The sequence below is a fragment of the Ostrea edulis genome, chromosome 6, assembly GCF_947568905.1.
Source record: "Ostrea edulis chromosome 6, xbOstEdul1.1, whole genome shotgun sequence".
NCBI classification, from domain to species: Eukaryota; Metazoa; Mollusca; class Bivalvia; order Ostreida; family Ostreidae; genus Ostrea; species Ostrea edulis.
The window spans coordinates 34471677-34490128 of NC_079169.1; the positions used below are offsets into that span (position 1 = coordinate 34471677).

The following is an 18452-nucleotide window of genomic DNA, read 5'->3' on the forward strand; positions in this document are numbered from 1 at the left end:
TATATTGTTGTATAAAATAGGATAAAGGGCTATTATGGAGAATTTAGATTCTGATCTAACTAAAGTAGAGAGGGAATTAAGTAAGCTACAGGCTAGTGTTGATCAGAGCATAAGGAACGCCAGAGATTCAGGTATTCCTGAAAGTAGGCGAGAGACCTTAAATGAAGAATGGGGTGCGAGACCTAAATCAGTTAGGACGACCCCCCAAACATATGAAATGCCTGTGTTAGGTAGCTTAGATCATGATGCGAGAGATTCAAATAGATTCTCCTCAACAAGTACGCCTTTAGATAGTGCTAGGCAATATTTTCCTTTGCATTCAGAGGAAAATATAACAAGACGTCGTCCAAATGTTAGGGCAAGTTTTGACCAGAAAAAGAGTAGTAATGTCAAACCAGACAAGTTTGATGGTAGTACCTCGTGGTTAGACTTCAAGCCTCATTTTGATATATATGCGGAATTAAATGGTTGGACAACCTCGGAGAAAGGCATGTATTTGGCAGTAGCACTGAGAGGTCGAGCACAAGGTGTCTTAGGAAGTTTACCAGAGGGAGAGAAATGCAATTATCGACTCCTGTGCAGGGCGTTAGAAGAACGATTTCTACCTTCCAACCAAACAGAGCTGTACAGAGCACAACTACGAGAGAGAAGGCAGCGAGCTTCTGAGACGTTACCAGAACTTGGACAAGATGTACGCAGGTTGACCAACCTTGCTTACCCAACAGAGGTCAGAGAAATTCTTGCGAAAGAACAATTTATTGATGCTCTTAAAAATAGTGATATGAGATTACGAGTGAAACAAGCAAGGCCGACAGACCTTAATGATGCGATTCGCCATGCAGTAGAGCTTGATGCATTTAATTTGGCTGAAAGACGTCGAACAGAAGACCAAGGATATCTGAGGGAAGCTATCACTCAAGAAGATGCCATTGCCAAACTGTTGAAGGCAGTTCATGACTTGCAAGAGGACATGAAGTCGATAAAGTGAGAAACAGGGAAATCAAAGAGTTCTAAACAAGTCTACTGATATTGTTTGAAATTATTGCAAGAAGAAGGGCCATATACAGAGGAACTGCTTTGCCTATAAAAGGAAATCAGAAACAAGGAAGAACAAGACAGACTCTTCTCCTAAACAAAAACAGGAGAAAGTCAATGAGAATGACACAAGCCGTATTGGGGTCAGTCGGAGAGCTGGTGAAGCAGGTATATTTGTTGATGCAGCCATCAACGGCAATAGAGTCAAATTGCTCATAGATACAGGAGCCACAGTCAGTATCATCTCACCTGACATATTACATTCTGTGATAAGTAATCCAAAGCCAATCCTTAGTAAGGTTAACCAGGAGGTGCTCACAGCAGATGGAAGTGCTATGAAAGTTGAGGGTGCCATCTCAATTTCTTTCTCACTGTCGAACTTGGAGTTCAGTCAGTTATTTACAGTGATTGATGTTGGTATTGATGGTATTTTAGGGCTTGACTTTTTGGCATCAAACAATTGTTTACTTGATTTACCCCATTCTGCTATTGTCATTCGTGGGAAGCAGATGAAATTTTCCTTTGAAGGAAAGATTGGTTATGACAAAGTGGTTATTGCTGACAATGTCACCATACCTTCTTGTAGTGAAGTTATTACCATGTGTAATATTATAGCTCCTGAATACGAGAAAATACCAAAGTTGGGTGTCATGGAATCCTCAAATCGTTTCATGGAGTCGGCTCGTGGTTTAGTCGCTAAAGCTCTGATAAATGGTAATAAGGTCACTCAGGCTTTTGACCGTTTACAGCGATCAGGGACAGAAGAAAAATACAAGGAACACATCCTGGAATGTGCTCTGAGAATGTTTGAGTGCCCAATCTGTGGTTTTACCAGCACAAGGGAAATTAATCTTAAGAGACATGTCAAAACATGTCATCCTGGTCTAAAGCCTGATGATGAACTCATTAAGCTGGGCACAAAAGAGAAAAGTGGGGGGAAAGCAGGTGGTTCACTGCATGAAGAAAAGAAAGACGAGGAAAGCGGAAATGAAGATTGGATGGACCAGGACCCTGGTAATGTTATAGGTGAGGTGTCCTCTACAGACTCGTCAAGTGGTAGTTCAAGTGATGAGAATGAGGAACCTGATATTGATGAGAAAAAGGAGAGACAGAATCCAGAGAAGAAGGAGGACAACCTGTTAGAAGGAAGACTCTTCCGGAAAAAGACCCAACCGTCTTTACCATTTACAAGAAAGAGATTAAGTGTAGATGAGATCCCTGTTCCAGAGAAGATTGCTCTTGTGGACAGATCCACCCAAGTTGATATGGGGCCAGCAATTCCATCTGTGGAATGCAGTAGAGTCGACGCTGGCACACAGAGCTCCTCAAAGAAAAGGGTAGTTGTGACAACAACGGTCAGAAAGTGTAGAGAAGGTGATGCCGATGTAAAGGTCATCAGGAAGGAGAAGATCATTTTTAAATGACTTGTTGATATATTTTTTTTAATTGTATTGTTATAAACACTGGTAGTGTACAGTACATATTCGTTGACAGTTGTAAACATTTTTAGGATTTGATCATTTTTGTGGATTTTAAGCATAAATCACATTATATATCATTCAACACTTATCATTGGTTAATTACTTTGTTTTCATGCGGGACGCATGACATCGGAGGCGTGGGTAATGTAATATTCCGGAAATTTATCCATCAACCATCTAGGTTCTACATTGTAGTTTTCAATGTAAACATCCATAATTTAGTCACATGACCTAACACTATAAATACAGCGCGAAACAGTTGTCGTCAGTCAGTTATTGTCGAAGCCCAGAGCGAGAAGACGTGGTGGACAAGATTAAGAGTAAGTTGCAAGCAATAAAGTGATTTACTGAGAAAGCCAGTGTTTGATTCCGTACGTTGTAACGGTGTTAGAGTGGAGGCATTGAGGCTGTCCTTTTAATAGGCTGACCTTAGTAGTAAGAGGCCTGCCACTGTCGAGGTCGACCAGATAAAGGCTAGCCACATAATTCGTCTGTCCTGTGTACTGGACTTGACTGACGACCAGGCTGTTGTTCACAGTGTCTGCCTGAATAAGGCTCTACAGTGTGTGCAACGGTTGAAGGGCTGTCACTTGTACTGTGTGTCCTGAATAAGGCTGCAGTACAAGCGTTAGTCCGAGGTCAGCCAGTCGTTCGCTGAGGGTGGTCATACCCATTGTTAAATTGTTTTGATATTATAAATCATTTGGTGAACCCCTGATCTTTGTATGTTGATTGACTTTCCTTGATTTCATAGTAATTATTAACCTGGGTAGGGTTAGGCCATATTTGTATATATCTGCAGGCCCAATTTCTAATAACATTCCCAATCTTATTCTATCAATGAAAGTTGCTATTCTAATTGCACCTCGAACCCTTGTATTGACAAGGCACGGACTTTGATAGCCTTCTTGCGTATAAGGAAATACGTTACAACAGTAAGACCCACACCCGGGAATTTGGCTTGTTTATAGATTGGTGTAGGTCCCATTTACCTCTAAATATGATCCTTGTCAGTATCAACATATAAGAAATAAGATATCATTTTTGAATGTTGTTGGGATATGACATGAAGTTGGTCACGTGATCAAATCCTATAACGCCCGAAGGGCGTTATAGTAGATTTGATCACGTACCAACTTCATGTCATATCCCAATAACATTCAAAAAGGATATTTTTATTTCTTATATTTATATTTTCTATTTTGATTTGTGTTCTTACCGAGCTTCCATGATTATGTAGCAGATGACCAAAATAACGATCGTAGAACACAAAATATAGTTCGTAAGAGCTTTATCGAATAAAAAATTAGGAACAATATCAAAGAGAATATAAGATAGAGATATTTAATTGAAAATGTTTAAAAAAGACGAAACGTGTAAAAATAAAGGTAATTTAGAGCGTAATGTTAACTGAAATGACGACAAGAAGAGCGGAGTAAACTACATCCATGGTGTGACTTGGTCGCGAACTGGCGTCGGTCTAGCTTACTAAGTTGAAAACGCAATTGTTGATCACAGATTTCGACAGAAATTCAAAGGATCTGAGAGAATTGATGGTGGATATGATGGGTTAAGTTAACGTTAAGCTTTTAGTCAGGTTTTTGGAAAGAAACAACGGTATGTTCATCGTTAGGACTCGCGGTTGTAGCCATGCAGGAGACGATTCAAGACAGTAGGACATATTTAGACCAAGTGCAGGTAGGTTGCGTCTTTTATTTACCTTCAGTGTGTGTAAAATAAAATAAAAACGAACTGACGGAGTTTTTGTTCACTTGAGAGATTTCTGTTGTAGGATTTTGATGAAGACTCGCACCGGTATCCTGACATGAACATGTAAATTTTTCGAGCCTCGAAACCAGCCTCGCTTATAATCATGCCGAGTCATAGCCGTGATGGAAGTTGCCAGGAAACAACAGGTTAACTTATCATCATGAAGTAAATACATGTAGGCTTATAATTCTGCCTACATGTTTTCGCTTCCAATATCATAGAACTTTATTTTATAAATTCGCCATGCAGAAGTTGCAGACGGTATTTAAAACTGTATAAAATGAAACAACAGAACGATATATGTTTAATGTTTCTCTTTTATAAATTGATGAAATTCTTGTTTGTTTACAAAATAAACTGTATAAATATCCTGCTGAGTTTATTTCTGTTATGATGTCATTGCAGTGGCGGATCCAGGGTTTACGAAAGGGTGTGTGTGAAAGTCAAGTATTAGCCAAAATGCTTAGCCATTTTGGGTGCCAATCTGGAATTTTACTCACACTATTTCTATTATTTAAATTTGTGGCGAGAGGGGGGGGGGGTCAAAATTCCCCACTGCATTGCATAAGCAAGAAGCCAGGTGAAAATTTTGAAGCGGTGATTGTATTCATACGCAAGAACAAACTGATCACATGACCAAATTCATGTCACACGAAATTGAACATCAATTTCATTAGTACTGTCATATAAGGAAGTGCATTGGCAAATGTAAATATTGTGACATGAATAAAGACGTGGAATTTATTTGAGAATAGAAATATATATTACATGTAATATGCCGCTTTTCTGGAAATCATACTACTAGCATTTAAGTCAATTGCAACATATGAATTAATGAAGTTAGTATGAATCGATTACTGCGTGGAAGTGTCGCCCATGTATGGACTACGAGTTGAACCAGTGTTGTTACAGCGTGGACAGAATGTGTGTTCCGCAAGTGTGTCTTCATCTTAGACCCGATGACGTTAATTCTTGTATCTTACAGCAAACACAAGTGAGGTCCACAGGGCTAAGTTAGGTGCTCTTTGTCCTTAAACATTACAGTCACATCAACTGTTCAGTCAGGAAACAGCTAATCAATATTTTGGTGAGGGGAGAGGGAATGCCTTTGTGTATTCCTTGAGGATTCCTGCTTGTATACTTAGGTAAGGCAATGACAAATGACCTCCCTACGTTCCTGTTGGTATAATAGTGTGGGTCATTTGCTTAAGTTTCCGAACTCCCGATTTCTTCACTGCACAGTCCTCACAGACCATATCAATAACTTAACCATGTTTGTCGCACACCGGCGGGGGGGGGGGGGGGGGGGGGTCCTGAGGAGTCCCAAATAATATGTACTCCGATTCACTCACAGCCAATTTCCTAAAATGTATACACCCCTACTGGACTTGTAACTCTGTTATCACAAGATTGCTACGTGTAGCCATGTCTCCCAACCTCCGCAAAAAACTTGAAAAACAAAAACATCCCATAACTCCTGTAGAATTTGTCGAATCAAATTGACGATGCAATATGATCAACTACATATTATGGTGATTAACAATCCTTCAAACTTTGAACTAAATCCGTAAAGCGGTCTCTGAGGAGTAGCGTCTGTAGTGTAGCATGTACATATTCAACAAAGTCCCACAACTCCTGTAAAATTTGTCGAATCAAAATGGTGGCGCAATATGATCAACAACATATAGTGATTAATAAGTGAAAGGTGAAGATAACGAACAGTGATCAATCTCATAACTCCTATAAGCAATACAAAATACAGAGTTGGGCAAACACGGACCCCTGGATATACCAGAGGTGGGATCTGGGGTGCATTTTACAAAAGAACTTACGACTTACGACCAACTTTACATATTGGAATTCTCCGGCTTATTGTAAGATAATTCACTCCAATGTAAAATAGTGAAGAAATAATGTTGAAAATTTTAAAGTTTCAGAAACGTTTTAATTCCTTCATTCAAACTAATAACTGTGTAATACAATTTAAGACTTGCGACTTTGTCGTAAGTTCTGTTGTAAAACGGGCCCCAGGTGTCTAGGAGGAGTAAGCATCTCCTGTCGCCCGGTCACATCCACCACGAGCCCTATATCTTGATCAGGTAAACGGAGTTATCCGTAATCAAAATCAGTGTGCCAAGAACGGTCTAACAATCGGTATGAAACAAATCAGATAGCATTTGACCCAATAATAGGTTGTATTGGCAAACTAGATTGTTATAACTACCATAGAATTTGCGAAATGCTGACTTTAAACGAGACTGTTGGAATATGTGCACCATCAATTTGTTTGTCAGTAGCCTGTTTCGATTTAAAAACTGATCATAAGCAGAACAAGCTCGTGCGTATCAAATCAGTTGAGAAATATAAACACCATATGCAGGTGATAATGGAATATTGCTATATAAATTGTAATTGTAATTAAAAGATTTATATAGCAGGCTATCAACATTAGTTCTCTAATACGCTTTACAAATGTAAGAGAAAAGATAATATAAAATCAATGTGCACATGCATACATGTGAATAAAATATTCATAGTGTCAGAATTAAAATGTATAATTATTATTATTAATATATAGCGCCTATGATGATATAATTACTCTAATAACATATAAAACAGTTCAAATAGCAACTGAAGGTTGGGGTGTTTTTTTCACACACACAAAAATCACAAATTAAAAGCTTATCTAAAAAGATGCGTTTTTGAGGTCCGCTAACAATGGGAAGTTGATGATGAAGAAGCTGAAATCATCCCGTTTGTCATAAAGTTAATTTGTTAGTATAGCCTATTAACAAAGCTCGCCGTCTTTAGGAACAACCTTGTACAATAAACTGATATAAATGTATGATATGCTTGTAAAAGTTGTTTTTAACCAAATGACCACATAATCAAACTTTTCTAAATTGGTAAATCTCTTTAAAAACCACCTACTAGAAACTACTGTACAATAATTTTTCTAGTATGACCTTGAAGTAGACATGATATTTCTACTAAATATAAAAAGCATTGTTTCTTCTCAACCTCAAGAAAACAGTGAAAAGCAGATGTTCAGCGTGTTTAATTTTTCACAAAGCAAGAAATAAAAACTACTAAATAAAAATTGCCCATATTTTATCAAGAAGAAATTTAAGATTTGCGTGCAAAAAAGACCCATTTCTGTTATTTGTTGAATTATAGAAATGTTTTTGATAGTTGTTATGAATAAGATTAAATTGTCAGTGACATGTATTACTCAGTATGCCTATGCAGAGCACAGATTTACGTCTGACGTTATCTAATGACATGCTGTTTGTACATGTTTTTAGTGATTATTATCATTTTGCTTAGTTTTTCGTACAAAACTAACATTAATATATATAGCTGACCATGGGTATGATGTATGTGACCCAAATTGGCCATTACGCATGCGTCTACATTTAATTCGAATTAGCTTCGCTTAGCGTTCACACGGAGCTAATGCGAAGTAAATTTAATTCGCATTAAATCGCGACGTCAATTTTAATTCGAAGTAAACTAATGCGCATTAAAATCTCCGTGTGAACGCGGTTCAGATTTAATTCGCATTAACTTTTGCAATCCTACAAAATTTGAACAAAATCCGTTAAGCGGTTTCAGAGGAGTTGCGTCCACAAAGTGTGACGGACGCACGGACACTGACATTTCTATGTCCCTTTCCGAGTTGCAGTGGGGGACTAAATACCACGTGGTTTTATCATACCTGTGCAGTAATATTTATAAATTCCTCCCAGCTCTATGCAACACTGCAACTCAGATAGTTATATTCCGACTTCGTACAGTGTTCCTTGCGTTCAGAAGTGAATTTCCTTTCTTTTGTGTGCAAGATTCAAGTATTTACTTTTTGATATCAATATTCGATTGGTCGATATATTTATCTATGGCAAGCCCTTTTACTATTTATTCCCAAAATAAAATACCTCTTTAAATAAGAGAAATATCCCTTTACACTAGAGAGATATCTCTATTAGTTGTAGAGATATCTCTGTAAGTTAGAGAGATGTCGTTTTACGCTTGGGAGATATATCTTTAACCAAAAAAGATAGCTCTTTAAAAAGGCTTGCTATATTTATCAGTAAAATTGATTTGATACTTTAAATAACTAAATTTATTACCTAACTCATCTGTTTCTAGAGATTTGCCAGGTCTATAATGTTACGTAGTACATTATGTATACGAAATACATGTACATGAATTAGTAAACATTTGTGAACTAACCCCTTACTATATATTTTTCTAACTTTTTTTTATGTAAAAAGACTATTACCGCTGAATTCAATGATGCAAATGCTCGCAGTTAAATATTTCCAATATTTGACAATGATACAAAACATATATGTCATAATTGCAGATCCTCATTAAGAATTACCAATATTTCAGAAATATAAAACAATGAGGGCCTGAGTCCTTCCTTTCATTAGATATCTCGATGCCCTATAACAGTTGAAGATACTACAGTAATGTGAACAATCTAGAGGAGTAAGTGCTGGCCCGGTGTCCCAATCCCTAAAACGAGCTGGAACACATGCTTAACTTTGACAGGAAAATATTTACCTAAATAACTGTTACTTTGCATTTTCGGAAACTTTTGGGTAAAAATAACAACTACCACCTAAAGCACCATGGCCAAAACGTCAATTGGATACAACCATTCCTACACGGGATACAATCGTATGTTTAACGCAGAATACAATCAACTCTTATGGCAGTAAAGTGTAAATATCCGTGAGAAGGGGATAGAAATTGACCCATAATTTTCTTTATACAGATAATTTTTACGAATTATATAGCCTATCAGGTGACGCAATGAATTCTGGTTTGAATGTTATTTTTAAATGATACATAACATTCGATCATATTCCCATTCACTTACTCAAACACTTTAACACACTTAGAACATTTCGTGTCAATTGGTCTGTCGTTCAGTTTCTTCATTTTGTTAGAAAACAGAAAAACACACCTAACGTTTATTAATGATATAATTAAAATATAACGCTGGATACAACCATTCTATGAAAATGTACTCATCTACTGAGGTGTACAGCTAGGAATATCCTATATTTTTTGGTTATATTGTATACATAGTGTTTATTTATTTATTGTATGTATTTGTAATTATATTGATGTAAATGTAATTTCTTTATAATCTCCTAAGGGAGGAAATAAAGTATGAATGAATAGTGAACGGTGAACGCAAAACTGTGAACAGTGAGCGCACGGGAAAATGGTAAAGTAGAACATTTCAGGGACTGTAACGATGTTGTCGTCTCACTGATGTAATTGAATTTTAGGTAGATTGTTAGGTGGGTATTTCTGTTTTCTAACAAAATTATGGCATGTCAAACGTTGCAATATTTGATCTTTTCCATTCGTATTCTATATTTTCCATTTGCATTGTATATTTTTTCATTTGCATTGTATAATTTCCATTTGTATTGTATAATTTTCCATTTGTATTCTATATTTTCCATTTGTATTGTATAATTTTCCATTTGTATTCTATATTTTTCATTTGTATTGTATAATTTTTTCGTTTGCATTGTATAATTTCCATTTACATTGCAAAATCTTTCATTTGTATTGCATCCGCGGGATTGTTTATTTTGATTTGTTACGAAGGATTTCATTAGTTTACACTTATATTTAGCTGTCACCAGCTGTAGCAATCTCTACCCAGAGTTATCGTGGGGATGTCTGCTTTTAAGGTCACATTATTATCCGAAAGATCCGTGATTCTTACTTTTAAATAGCAATGCGTATGGCAAAGTTTTAACTATATTTACGTCTTAGGTTTGATGCAGCCATGACACGAGTAGAACTCGAAGGTGACGGGTGGTTTCGTCCTGATTACATATTCGCACCTAGTGGATTCGCACCTCTACCTGTACGCCCCAAGTGGATTCGTCCTCAGTGGTTTCGCCCCTATTGAGTATGTAGCAACAGTGGTCGGAACGATTGATCAGTGCATACTCTCCGTTAACGATGAGCAATTGAATTGAAATTAGGGGATGAATGCTATATATTAATTTACCGACGCCCAAGGTATGTTCATTTTGATCATTATACCAACAATTTTTGGATGTTTACATTTGGCAACAGTGGTCGGGACGATTGATCAGAGCATACTCTCTTGTAACGATGAGCAATTGAATTGAAATTAATGAATATTATACAGTATATTAATTTACCGATGTCCAAACTATGTCCATTTCTATCATTATACCAAGAATTTTTGCCATGGCAAGTTGCATTCATTGTGGAAAATCAGTAAGTAAAAATTATCATATGAAACAGAATGAGCATTATGTACATAAAATTAGTGTGTCTATTATGTGATTTTATTAATCTTAGATATATTTATATAAATCTCGAAATGAAGAATTCAATTTATAGCATAAACTTAAAGCAGCAATATTTAAGTGAAAGTAGTTGATTATTTTATAAAAGTTAATTTTGAGATATGTTAAATCGTTATAAATTCAAGATATGTTAAATTGTTATATTATTGGAGCGAAACCACTCGATTAGTACATCGGGGCGAAACCACTCGACTATAAGGCAATGTTCTACCTTATGTTACCTGCATTGAAATTGGGACGAAACCACTTGGTGCGAATCCACTAGGTGCGAATATGTAAACGGGACGAAACCACCCGCATTCGAACTCGAACATGCGACTTCACGGTTACGAATGCGAACCAAAGGATATATCACTAAACTACCGCGGTCGGTTCCATATAAGGACTAGTTGAACATACATGTAGCTAGCAATGACGAATCTTGCGCCGGGAGACCTCCCCCTCCCTCCCTCCCTTCACAAATATGATATTTTGTATAGAAATGAAAAGCAATGCAGGTACGTTTTATTTTGTCAGAACGCACTTGTTTCAGGGGACCTCGCCCTCCCCCTGCAACCCCCCCCCCCCCCCCCCCCCCCCAAGACTTTGCACTGGACTCACTAGGGATCTTAAGACAGTCCCCAGACATCCAGCAGTTTACTGCATCCTTTCGTTCAGAATTATGTAGATCAGCCAGTGGTTAAATAAGAGACTAGTTTGAATATACTGATAACATTAGACGCATAAAAGCGATGAATTAATTTGGGGTGTTACGCCATTGCACTTAGCAAATACGGTACATTCCTGCGAAATGACTTCTTCAACATCTCGCGCATTACCAAATTCGAAAAACGATAACTTATTGATAAGATTAATTCATCGAATAGTTGTAAGAAACCAAACTCGATGTTAACAATTGCTGAATTGGTGGTGACCCAAGGGCCGAATTAAGTCCCCCGAATCTACTGAATTCTGACTAAATAAAAATGTGCATGCTTTTCTGGACAGTTCTATTAAAAAAAATTATCATGGGGGGGGGGGGGGTTGCCATTACTAGGGCTAGCTACGTATTTTTAAAAATAACTAGTCCTGCTTGATTTGTGGGCGGGAGGTCGTGAGTTCGAGAACCGTTACTGTCATTGCCGCATCAAACCTAAGACATAAACAAAGGCAGTGATTGCTCCTTTGCCAAACACTCGGCATTCAAAAGTGAGAATCACGGATCTTTCCGTAATGGCCTTAAAAACAGATATTCCGTGTCGCTGCAGGCGTTGGTACGATAAAGAACCGTCATTGCTACGACCCTGTGTGCTAAGCATGTCTATATTTGTGGTACATCAGTGAACAATTCTCAAAGCAACGTTAACTAATGAAATCCTTCGTAACAAATCAAAATACACATTCCCTGGATAAAATACAAATGAAAAATTATACAATACAAATGGAAAATATAGAATACAAATGGAAAATTATACAATACAAATGGAAATTATACAATGCAAATGAAAAATTATACAATGCAAATGGAAAATATGAAATGGAAAATTATACAATACAAATGGAAGAGATCAAATATTGCAACGTTTGACATGCCATACAAAATGAAGAAAACGAACGACTAAGACCAATAAATTAACACGAAATTTTCTAAGTGTGTCGAAGTGTTTGAGCAAGTGGTGGGATCTTACCGAATGCTATACATGTATATCATTCTTGAAAACCAGAATTCATTGCGTCACCGGATGGCTATTTAATTCTTGAGAATTATCTGTATAAAGAAAATTATGGGCCACTTTCTAACCCCTCCTCACGGGACATCTACATTCTCCATAGTAAATTGTCGTATAAGGGTTGGTTGCACTCTGCGTATGTGCGTAGAAATGGTTGTTGGTGGATGGATCTGATAAATTAGAATTTGTGACTATCATTTTAAATATTTATTACGTATAGAGAATCTACGTATTTGAAAGACTTCAGCAAACTTGGTCTTGGACGTAGAGCTAACTATACTTTATAAGGAAGGACCTGCTCTCTCTCTCTCTCTCTCTCTCTCTCTCTCTCTCTCTCTCTCTCTGTCTCATTTACATAAGAATTGGTTATGGAGTTATTAAACGTACAGGTAACCATTTCGATGTAATTACTCGTTTTACAATACGAATGCACACCAATAAACATTTTTTGAATTTTTTTTATTTTGCACTTTTAATATATCTCAAAAATCACCTTCATACTAAGCAAGGGCGGATCCAGAGGAGGGTGGGGAGTCCGGGCCCCCTTTTTGCGGACCAAAAAGTTTAAGAGTTATTCAATTTTAACGAGTCTTTGAGTCAAAATGATATGAAAGGTGGATATACTTACATTACTCAAATTTATCAACGCTAGTATATCATTTTATTCTACGATAAATAAGACCTCTGATATATATTTACGATCAGATACAAGTATTCTTAAAAAGTATATGTACATAACATAAAAGTAAACAATTTGAAAGTGAAAAAGGAGTGCCAGGAATAATGCTCAAAATACAGGGTTTAGCACCATTTACCCCAGAGCCCCTGCCTGTTGGAAGTAACTTTTAAATCAGTTTCTTTTCATTGTGAAATAAGGTCTCAGTATGGAGAAGACTAGAACTTTGGGAACAAGTGGTAAATACTAAACATTTTCATGTATTTAAAAAAAAAAACTGTCTTACGATCCCCCTAAGATGTTATGTACACCAGGAATAAGTGTATCAGAAGTGCAAAATAATAGTAAAATGGGTCTTTACATAAAAATGGTTACGTTTATTCCATAACTAATTATTTTGTAAACGGAAAAAGTTATACATGTACACAGGCACCTTGTCTTTGTAATAAAATTATAACGAAGAGCAATCGACATTAGGGTTATTTCGGATATTTCACAGTTGAAGCCGTCTCGGATTTCTTATGTTATGTGAACTTTCTTTGTCACGTAAACGCTTAATAATTTGTTATAAACTAACTAATGTGAAAGATAAATGATAACATTGAAGCGACAAAACAAACCACAAGTGAAATGTAGACTAGGTCCTATATTTCATTGAAAGCCAGGCAAACATGGCGATTTTACACAGATCTCTGTTCACGTGTTTCAGTCTGTTAGCCTTTCTGATACTTTTAGCCCTGAAACTGGACAAGAAAGTTAAATGGAACTGGTTCCTGGTTTTCATTCCGATGTGGGTGTTTGACGCCGTCATAGTCATTTACATCACATTCAAAATGATCGCTCAGTGTAAAAACAGATACAACCCAGGGCAGGTGTCAATGCCGCGGAAAGTGTTTTACATGATTTTTGTGCTACTGAAGATGTCGTTTCAGGTTTTGTTGTGTATGAAACTGGAGTATTACAACAAGGAAATCAGCATGTACTTTGTCATGATTCCGTTCTGGATGCTGTTTATATTCGTCAGTAGTGATGTTTCGCATGGACTCTGGAGGATTGCAACTAAAAATGTCACTCTCTGTGGACGAAGATGAAACTTTGCTTGGGAAGTTCTGAAAAATTGTCTGTAAACGAGGACTTGATTTTCATGATTTCTGTTTTCAAAGATGTTGTGAAATTCCTAAAAATTTTATTCCTATGATGATTGATGTCACTTTATCATGTTCAATTGGCCCAAATGTCATTGCAAAATGAAACAAACACAAACTCTTTGTACAATTAATGAATGAAGGAAAGGACCATATCGATTAACTTTACATTATAACAAGGAAATGAAGAAATAAAATAAACATAAATAAAATTGTATGTGGACTAGGAATTCTACCCAGCATTAGACAGGTGCTTTTCCTACTAACATAGAAATGTGCCATTTCTGTACAGTGCTACAGTGTAAAAAAAACATCATGATTTACATGTACTAACCCTCCCGATTTACCACATTTTCGCTAGCCAAGGGTTTACAATCCGCTGCACTTCTTTATAACCCTTGGCTGTGTACTGTTAGCATGATTTTTGTAGCTTTGAGTGGCATCCTCTAGCAGATGAAAAAAAACAACTTTGTTTAGATTACATCATGTTCAGCCAATGAAAATGCGTGTTTCAACTACAGTCAAACCTGTATTAAGAGACCGTCCAACGGAGAATGGAAAAAAGGCCACATATGACAGGTGGTCTCTTAATACAGGTTGCCTATTTTCCGCAGTTAATTGATAAAATAATTTGTACAATGGAGAAAATGACTACATGTATTTGGAATTTATCATTAAGAATATCAAGTACGGTTTTAATAGTTGCAAAATAAAATTAATAATACACTGTGGTTAAAAATCTAGAATGCAATGTGTTGTACACATTTGCATCTCTTTCAAGAAAAACAAAACCAGAAATAGTTTTATTTGAAATAGAATGATTGAAGTCCATAAATTTAACATATCCACTTGAAAAATGGCCTTCCGACATTCTGCAAATTATGTACCACCAACTTTGGTTACGGATCCGATGGATGGAAATTTATAAACCCATTTGGTCAAAATAAAATATATGTGTGTTTCCTATTTCACTCCCCCCAAAAATTAGGTAGATAAAACATTTCATTTTATTGAAGCATTTTGTTAAAAATCTGGGTTTTTTATACACTTTGACTATATGTCTATATACATTACAATACACGTATCAACACTTCGCGAAAGTTACGTCCCTTGTCCTCCATCTCCCGGATAAAAATCGTATTTCCCGACGTTGGCCTTTGTAATTTTCCTATCTGTAGCTTTGACACCTGTTATTTTTCCATCAATTGCAGTCAACTACAATATGCCCCAGATTGGGGCAACCCATTAACTTGTATGAAAACTTGGTAATTGGCTAAAATTCAAAGTAATAACATCTTACATTTGATAAGGTAAAGAAGGAAAACTTGGTTTTTCACCGATTGACCTTTGGCTGACCCCGCAAAGGGACGTAACTCGCGGCGAAGTGTTGATAGGTGTATTACTTGTCAAACATTTTGAAGATCGATAGTGTAGTCAAAATGTAGATCAGAGAAACTCAAACGTGCAAAGAAAAAAAAAAAGCAGATTTTTGTTTTATTTACATAATATTATATTGTCAATTTAATCTTCAGGGTTTGCAGCAAAAAAGTAGATAGGGTCGGGAAACAGAAAACACACATATTTTATTTTGGCCTTATACACAATTTGTTTTGGGTATAGTACATGAATGTGTCTGTCTGCATCTTATAGACCACAGTTTGTATCAGGTTAGGTGCCTCAAACTTTGTATATAATTATGTTCTGAATGATTAGTGAAAGAAGTCTATTGTTTTTAAGTTCAAACTTGCATAGGTAATTATAGAGACACAAAACAAGATGGAAACGGTACTTAGTAGTAGTACGATATAATTTGACACACATGTTCTACCATCACAAACAGCATTTTATATGGAATGTTTCTGTGCATCAGTCTGTTCATCTAATAATTTTACCTGCTTGTGTAGATGTGTAAATACATGGTGATTGACTGTGAGAAGTCAAGACTTGATGTTTCCAAATGTCAAGAATGTTAAAAAGTGAAAACCATCAAACGACTCATCTTTGTAATAATTATGATTGTAATGCTGTGCAATGTTCATCTGTGGTCAGATAGATCAGTGTGTAGAGCAGCTGACTGACAAGAGATTCAGGGGGCCTTGGTTTGAATCACAGTTTGGTCTAATGCATTTTCTCCATTATATTCGGTGCCCATAGACCAGCCCCTGGAACCGAGTGGTAAAAAATGCACATGCCTGCCATGTGATAAAGATCCTGGGTTGATGTCTTCAAGGTGTGAAGACATGTTGAAAGAGGAATATGGGGCCAAAATAAAAATATTGTTTGTTTCCCCTCGCCCGACCGAGTCTGAAAATTCACACCGACCCATAAGTTTTTATTACGCCATTCTGGTGAAGTTTTTTTTTTTAATTTTAAGAAAAATTCAAGGTCGTTTCTGGTGCAGATCAGTATTTTATAATGACAAAAATTTTCTATATCTTCTTTGGTTTCAATCCAAAATAATAAAAAAAAGATAATACGAATACAGGAGGTGTTCTGGTCCGAAATCTAGAAATTTCGCCGCCTCCAGCTGGAGGCGGCATTCTCTGGCTGATTTCAAATACTTACAAGCCGAATTTAATTTTAAGCTCATAACTAATCAATAAAACGATTCTTCTTGTACTTACTAATATCGATTTTATGGGTTCTTTCATCACATAAACAGTCTCTTGAAAACATTTTATCAAACTGTCGAGCTTTGTTTTGAGTCACGAGACTCGTTTGCTCAAATGGCAGTGAAAATTCGGTTGACTACAATTGTTGGCTTCTGTTTAATATCGAATTTTGGATTGATATTTTCTTTTAATCGATATTAATGAGTACAAGAATCATGATTGTTTTATTGATTAGTTACAAGTGAGTTTAACATTGAATTCGGCTCGCAATTCGGACTAGTGATCTGCAAGATCGAGATGGAGAAATGTTGTCTATACGAGGAGCGAGGAAACAAGAGAATTCGGGGCATCCAGTGTGCAAGTTGTGTTCTTCAGTAGGGGAAAGTGTTGATATTTCGGACGGATGCGATATTTTTGACAGTCAATCAGAAGCATTCTCAATTTAACTTATTTCTGAACTAATGCTATATTTACAAACTGGAAAACACCTAATTATATGCACATGTGTAACAGCTCTGATTGGTTGATGTCAGCATCCATTTTGTTTGATCGGCAAAATCAAGTCCCGTTGAAACGTTTTCTGGTAAACTAGATCTACCGATATCATTTAAAAATATAATGAAAATCACTATCATATATAAATTAAGATAATGTGCAAAAAACAAAAGCATAAAATGTCAGTGAACCATAAATAAAAGACAGCAACCGAGTTTACCAATTTTATAACACCATGTGTCCAAAACTAACACCATTGTCCATAGTTGCAACATTCTCCCTAACTTTATTTAAGTGTTAGTATGTGGTATAAATAGCAGAGAAAATTCTGATGAAACCCAACGTTCGTCGAATCAACCAATATGTATACATGTAGTCCAATGCCTAAGTTTAGTGGTTAGATAATGAGGATTTCCAAAATACATGAAGTACTGTCCGAAATATCGACACCTTTCCTAATTGCAAAACGTGGCAATCAAAGCAGAATTTACGCGAGAACTGACTATACGAGTTTGATGAGGAAACATGGATGATGTGCTTCATGACGTTTGGTATTGGGCATTGTTAATGGTTATGGGAATTTCATAATAAATAAAATTCTGCTAGCTAAAAAAAAACCTTTTTACCTACCTACCGACCTTCCTCTGAAATTTAGGGTCGGGAGAGGGGAAACAAACATATTTTTAAATGTGGCCTGGGGTTCAGATGAGTTTGATCAACGGTGGCCAGATAAATTTTGGTGTTTTTTTTTCTAGAATGATAAAAAAGATATTTTGTTTGCAAAACTTGCCGAGAAGACTCGGATAATAAATATCGTGAAATGAAAAGCACTATTTGTTAATGTCTTTTGCTATTTGGTGTAGCAGTCCACTTAAGGCTGGGTACTGGCTTGGATGGTAGGGTAGAACACTTGACTTGAATCAGCAGGGTCTTGTGTTCAAGTCTTGGTCCAGCTAGACTGCTTCACGTATTCGAATCATTCCTTTGTATTACAACAGACAAATTAACCCTCATGGAGTGCATGCAAGTCTCGTATATCTGATATCTGGGATATAAAATGTCAAGAGAAAACTGGGAGGAGTGAGATGTGTGTGTCATACTGGTTAGTTGGTACATGTATTTAGAAAGTCTTATGGACATCAACCTTGATAACTG

General features: G+C 36.5%; 1 protein-coding gene and 1 long non-coding RNA gene across 2 annotated transcripts; both read left to right on the forward strand.

The window, feature by feature from the left end:
* The first annotated feature begins 3885 nt into the window (after positions 1 to 3885).
* LOC130046733 (uncharacterized) lies at positions 3886 to 4656 on the forward strand. Its single transcript, XR_008795721.1, has 2 exons — positions 3886 to 4214; positions 4309 to 4656. It is a non-coding gene; the product is annotated as an uncharacterized LOC130046733 (long non-coding RNA).
* Positions 4657 to 13582: 8926 nt separating this feature from the next.
* LOC125647121 (transmembrane protein 60-like) lies at positions 13583 to 14407 on the forward strand. Its single transcript, XM_048873811.2, has one exon. It carries the CDS (start codon positions 13717 to 13719, stop codon positions 14134 to 14136), a length of 420 nt encoding a protein of 139 aa, XP_048729768.2. The 5' UTR covers positions 13583 to 13716; the 3' UTR covers positions 14137 to 14407.
* The last annotated feature ends 4045 nt before the right edge of the window (positions 14408 to 18452 follow it).